Genomic DNA, 6,885 nt, shown 5'->3' on the forward strand with positions numbered 1-6,885 from the left:
AGCCATGCACGTCCAAGCCATCACACTGCCTCCGCCGTGTTTTACAGATGATGTGGTATGCTTTGGATCATGAGCTGTACCACGCCTTCGCCATACTTTTCTCTTTCCATCATTCTGGTAGAGGTTGAGCTTGGTTTCATCTGTCCAAAGAATGTTCTTCCAGAACTGTGCTGGCTTTTTTAGATGTTTTTTAGGAAAGTCCAGTCTAGCCTTTTGATTCTTGATGCTTATGAGTGGCTTGCACCGTGCAGTGAACCCTCTGTATTTACTTTCATACAGTCTTCTCTTTATGGTAGATTTGGATATTGATATGCCTACCTCCTGGAGTGTGTTGTTCACTTGGTTGGCTGTTGTGAAGGGGTTTCTCTTCACCATGGAGATTATTCTGCGATCATCCACCACTGATGTCTTCTGTGGGCGCCCAGGTCTTTTTGCATTGATGAGTTCACCAGTGCTTTCTTTCTCAGGATGTGCCAAACCGTAGATTTTGCCACTCCGAATGTAGCAATTTCTCGGATGGTTTTTTCTGTTTTTGCAGCTTAAGGATGGCTTGTTTCATCTGAATGGAGAGCTCCTTTGACCGCATGTTTCCTTCACAGCAAAGCCTTCCAAATGCAAGCACCACACCTCAAATAAACTCCAGGCCTTTTATCTGCTTAATTGAGAATGACATAACAAAGGGATTGCCCACACCTGTCCATGAAATAGCCTTGGAGCCAATTGTCCAATTACTTTTGGTCCCTTTAAAAACAGGGTGGCACATGTTAAGGAGCTGAAACTCGTAAACCCTTCATCCAATTTTAATGTGGATACCCTCAAATGAAAGCTGAAAGTCTGAACTTCAACTGCATCTGAATTGTTTTGTTTAAAATTCATTGTGGTAATGTCTAGAACCAAAATTAGAAAAATCTTGTCTCTGTCCAAATATATATGGACCTAACTGTATACACACACACACACTGAATATATATGTATGCACATACACACACACACATATCCTACATACACAGTGTTATATACATACACACACAGTGTGATATGTACTAGTGCTTCTCACAAAATTAGGTTATCTTTAAAAAGTTAGTTTGTTTCAGTTCTTCAATACAAAAAGTGAAACTCATATTATTTAGAGTCATTACAAACAGAATGATCTATTTCAAGTGTTTATTTCTATTCATGTTATGGCTTACAGCCAATGAAAACCCAAAAGTAATTATCTCAGTAAATTAGAATACTTTGTAACACCAGCTTGAAAAATTATTTTAAAATCCGATATGTTGTTCTACTGAAATGTATGTTCAGTAAAAGAACTCAATACTTGGTCGGGGTTCCTTCTGCATCAATGCTGTGTGCCATGGAGGCGATCAGCCTGTGGCACTGCTGAGGTGTTATGGAAGCCCAGGTTACTTTGATAGCAGCATTCAGATTGTCTGTATTGTTGGTTCTGGTGTCTCTCATCTTCCTCTTGACAATACCCTATAGATTCTCTATGGCAGGGGTGGGGAACCTTTCTCTGGCCGGGGGCCATTTGGAAATGTCTACCATCATTTGGAGGCCACACAAAAATGATCACCTTGAAAATTATCCCGGTTTATTTAATCAATTAATTATGGTAACTCACCCTTAATGTGATGGCTGAAGCTGCTTCTCTTTGTTGCAGCTGTGATGTTAGGTGATACTGATCATGTTGCTTCTCACAGCTGCTTTTCCAGGTTTGTGTCGGCCAGGAGAGCAGTCAACATTTTGTCATAATACATTTTGTAATTCATATACAGTACAGACCAAAAGTTTGGACACACCTTCTCATTCAAAGGATTTTCTTTATTTTCATGACTATGAAAATTGTAGATTCACTCTGAAGGCATCAAAACTATGAATTATATAATTATACATCACATAGGAGACACTGGGACTGCTGTACATATATAACATATGAAACATTGAGACTGCTGTACATACATAACATATGAAACATTGAGACTGCTGTATATACATCACATAAAACAAAACCATACGGAACACAAACATAGAGACCCCAGATAGGTCATGCACTATGTAGTACTGACTGAAAGGGATCATGGGTGGACACTCCTGCATAGCATATTACACAGAATAAACAGAGTACACGTCCAATATAAATAGAAGTACAATTTATTAATCACATCAAAAATCATTCTGACATAACAATTTATAAAACACACGAATAAAGGATTCGGTAATAGAAGCTGCTTTTGTCCAAAACAAAATATATATATAATGTGCTTAGTGCATTCATTAATGATGGGCCGATTATTAAAGCCTCTAGAGTTAGAGGAGGTCACAAACAGGTGCGCAATCTGAATGAAAAGACCCCATTATCAAGCGCAATTGTGCTTACCCATCTTCAATCAAGCAGGACAAATGCAGCACCGCCACCGACGCACGTTTCGCCTCTTTCTCAAGGTATTTCTATTTATATTGGAGGTGTACTCCGTTTATTCTGTGTAATATGTATATACATCACAGGAGACTCTGGGGTCATAAAAATTACAGGAGGGGCATAGACATCACAGGAGATGCTGGGACATATTCATCACCTGGGAGGTTGGGGGAAACAGACATCACTGATGGGGTATATACATCACTATGAAGCACAGACATCACTGGGGTATATATGTCCTTGGGAGGAATATACATCACTGGTGGGGTCACATACATCACTGGGGGCTATATACATCACAAGTGGGGGAAATACAGCACTGGGGGATATACAGGACTTCTGGGGTAAATCCTGCACTGGAGAATATACATATCACTTATGGGAACATACAGCCCTGGGGGGGATATACAGCACTGGGGGAGGGGGGATATACAGCACTGGAGGGGACAGATATCGCCGGGATTCACATAGATTACCGAGGGGACACAGAGATCACCGGAGGGTGGCACAAAGATCATAGGGGGCACAGCGATCACAGGGGAGCACAGAGATCACAGGGGGGCACAAAGATCACAGGGGGGGCACAAAGATCACAGGGGGGGCACAAAGATCACCTGGGGGTGGCATGAAGATCACAGGAGGGCACATAGCTGGGGGCACAGAGATCACAGAGGGGCACATAGCTGGAGGGGACAGAAATCACATGGGGGGAACAAAAGCTAGGAACCACAGAGATCACAGGTGGTATATAGCTGGAGGGTACAGAAATCACAGGGGGACAGAGAGATTACAGGGGGACCAGAGATCACAAGGGGGCACATAGGTGGGGGGCACAGGGATCAGATCACAGGGGGACATATAGCTATGGAGCACAGAGATCACAGAGGGGGGGGGCACATAGCTAGGGCCACAGAGATCACATGGGGTCACATAGCTGGGAGGCACAGAGATAAAAGGGAGGCATATAGTTGGGGGGCACAGAGATCTTATTGGGGCACATAGCTGGGGGGGCACAGAGATCACAGGGGGGGGGCGCATGGCTGAAGGGCACAGGTCACCAGCAGAAAGGCACAGAGCTGTGGGCACAGAAATCACCAGCAGACAGGCACAGAGCTGCCGGAACAGAGATCGCTCTGGACTCTCTGGCAGGAGCTCCTCTTCCCGCCCACCCCGATGATGTCATCATTCAAGCAGGCAGCGTTCTGTACTGAACGTTGCATACCGTGCACTTCTTGGGGGTTAAACGACTGGCAGCTGGCAGGATACGGCTGCCGCCTGAGCATTGCTGACTCCGGGGACCTGCCTGCAGGCAGCATGAAAAGTCACAGAGGGCCGTATGCGGCCCGTGGGCCAGAGGTTCCCCACCCCTGCTCTATGGGGTTAAAGGGAACCTGTCACCAGTTTTGTGACATAGCAGCTAAATATATCGCCTTATTCAGCATCTGCGCTGCATTCCCCACATCCTTATAGAACCCCCTGACTCCCCTTATATACTTTTTTACATTTTTTAATGTCTCCCGCGCTGTATGTTAATCTTCTCAGTCCGATCCGATGGGTGTGGTTTCGGGCCTCTACATCACTCCCATCGGCTGTTGCTCGCCGTCCTACTTCATGGATAATGCCGACACACGTACTTCTGGCTCATGTACCAGAACTACGTTTGCCAGCGCATGCGCAATTCTGTTTTTTGGGTTTGCCCGCAGTTGGGCAAAGCATACTGTGCAGGTGCGAAACACGATATTTCTGAGCAGGCGCGAGATGTCGCATGGTGCAAGAGGCGTTATTCATGAAGTAGGACGGTGAGCAGCAGCCGATGGGAGTAATGTAGAGGCCCGAAACCACGCCCATTGGAAAAAAAGTATATAAGGGGAGTCAGGGGGTTCTATAAGGATGTAGGGAATGCAGCGCAGCTGTTGAATAAGGCGATATTTTTAGCTGCTATGTCACAAAACTGGTGACAGGTTACCTATAAGGTCAGGTGAGTTTGCTGGTCAATCAAGCACAGTGATACCTTTGTTTTTACACCAGGTATTGGTACTTTTGGCAGTGTGAACAGGTGCCAAGTCCTGTTGGAGAATGAAATTTCCATCTCCAAAAAGCTTGTCGGCAGAGGAAGGCATGAAGTGCTCTAAAGTTTCCTGGTAGACGGCTGCGCTGACTTTGGTCTTGATGAAACACAGTGAACCTATACCAGCAGATGACATGGTTCCCCAAACCATCAGCGATTGTGGAAACTTCACACTAGACCTCAAGCAGCTTGGATTGTGTGATTTCAAAATGAAATGCAAAATTTACTTTCAACTGAAAACACCTTGGATCACTGAGCAACAGTCCAGTTCTTTTCTCCTTGGCCCAGATAAGACACTTCTGGCGTTGTCTATTGGTCATGAGTGGCTTGACACAAGGAATGCGACACTTGTAGCCCATGTCCTGGATACGTCTGTGTGTGGTGGCTCCTGCAGTAATGACTCCAGCAGCAGTCCACTCCTTGTGAATCTTCCCCAAATTTCTGAATGACCTTTTCTTAACAATCGTTTCAAAGCTGTGGTTGTTACGGTTGCTTGTGCACCTTTTTCTACCACACTTTTTCCTTCCACTCAACTTTCCATTATTATGCTTGGATACTGCACGCTGTGAACAGCCAGCTTCTTTAGCAATGACCTTTTGTGGCTTACCCTCCTTGTGGAGTGTGTCTCTGTCTTCTGGACATCTGTCAAGTCAGCAGTCTTCCCCATGATTGTGGAGCTACTGAAACAGACTAAGGGACCTTTATAAACGCTTAGGAAGCCTTTACAGGCGTTTTCTGTTACTTATTCTAATTTACTGAGATAATGACTCTTGGATTTTCATTGGCTGTAAGCCATAATCATCGACATTAACCGAAATAAACATGAAATAGATCACTCTGTTAGTAATGACTCTATATAATATAGGAGTTTCACTTTTTGTATTTTAGAACTGAAATAAATTACCTTTTTGATGATATTCTAGTTTTGTGAGAAGCACCTGTATACACACACACTGAAATTCTATTATAGAAAGATATGGATAGTGAATGCAGAAGTGTGAACAGAGTCTGATAGCTTGGAAGATTAAAATACATATTTGGGGAGAAGTATGTGAATTATCTAACGGAAAAACCTGTCACTGTTGCCATAGCAACCAATGGCAGCGCCACCATGGAGGTGTGCACTCACATATACCAGTAAGTCACCCCACTATGTAGGTATACACTGGCCTATGCCAACCGTGAGCTCGCAGGTTACATACAACCACAGCTGGATCACATGGTATACCAATTACTGTGGGACGGTGCAGCCGTAGCTTTCCCGCCTTCCATGCAGAGTGTGAACAGACTCCATTGCCACTTATGCAGTTCATCCCTCATAGAGTAGAATGTAATGATATAATGAGTGATTATGGGCAGAGGTACAGTGACACGTCCAGTAAGGAGCTGTAGTCAGTATGCCTATGCCCCAGAGTACAGACTAGAGCACCTGTATTCTGCACTCACATATACACCGTAATGCTACACTACAGGGAGGCTCTGAGCCCGGCGACTACAGCGCGCAGGCGCAGAGAGGGCCCCCTGTGTCTCGCATCACTCACCCCGTGTCTGTGCCACCCACCGCCCCACTGCACACAGTACGAGCAGGCCCAGGACACGGCTGCGGTCTCTCCCGGTCACCATCTCTGTTCATGTATCCTCCGCACATCACTCTTCAACCGGAAGCTAAACCGTCACGGCTGTAATGTCTGCGGCGAGCGCCATTTTGTCGGAGTCCGCGAGTTATGTGCTCTGCTTCAGCTCATAGCATCATAGAATGACTGTATTCAGCGCATTGTGTTTGGTTGTGGGGAAAATGCCATAAAACCTCTGCTAGTAGTTAGATGGGGGTTAAAAAGCAGAGTGTAAACACCATACTGAGCAGCAAGCAAGCATGGCTCTGAGGCTGTTCTGCTGGGCGACCACACCCTCCAAGTGCAAAAGGGACAGTAGTAAGGACAGGACCACACTTGGGGACTGTCACTAGTAAGGGCAGGACCACATTACGGGACTGTCACTAGTAAGGACAGGACCACACTAGGGGACTGTCACTAGTAAGGACGGGACCACACTTGGTGACTGTCACTATTAAGGACAGGACCACACTTGGTGACTGTCACTATTAAGGACAGGACCACACTTGGTGACTGTCACTATTAAGGACAGGACCACACTTGAGGACTGTCACTAGTAAGGACAGGACCACACTTGGGGACTGTCACTAGTAAGGACAGGACCACACTTGGGGACTGTCACTAGTAAGGACAGGACCACACTTGAGGACTGTCACTATTAAGGACAGGACCACACTTGGGGACTGTCACTAGTAAGATCAGTACCACACTTGGGGACTGTAACTAGTAAGGACAGGACCACACTAGGGGACTGTCACTAGTAAGGGCAGGACCACACTTGGGGA

At 45.6% G+C, this 6,885-nt stretch overlaps 1 protein-coding gene across 1 annotated transcript in view; it reads right to left on the reverse strand.

Moving 5' to 3' along the window:
- SUMF2 (sulfatase modifying factor 2) overlaps positions 1-6,152 on the reverse strand; it is a 29,895-nt gene extending 23,743 nt beyond the window's left edge. The window contains exon 1 of the mRNA XM_073558945.1: positions 6,029-6,152. Within this exon, the coding sequence (XP_073415046.1) occupies positions 6,029-6,110 (82 nt within the window). The 5' untranslated portion in view covers positions 6,111-6,152. The remainder of the gene's footprint in view (positions 1-6,028) is intronic.
- Positions 6,153-6,885: the final 733 nt, after the last annotated feature.

Source organism: Dendrobates tinctorius, unplaced genomic scaffold (assembly GCF_039654945.1).
Source record: "Dendrobates tinctorius isolate UK_male_01 unplaced genomic scaffold, ASM3965494v1 ptg000263l, whole genome shotgun sequence".
In the NCBI taxonomy this organism is placed as follows: domain Eukaryota; kingdom Metazoa; phylum Chordata; class Amphibia; order Anura; family Dendrobatidae; genus Dendrobates; species Dendrobates tinctorius.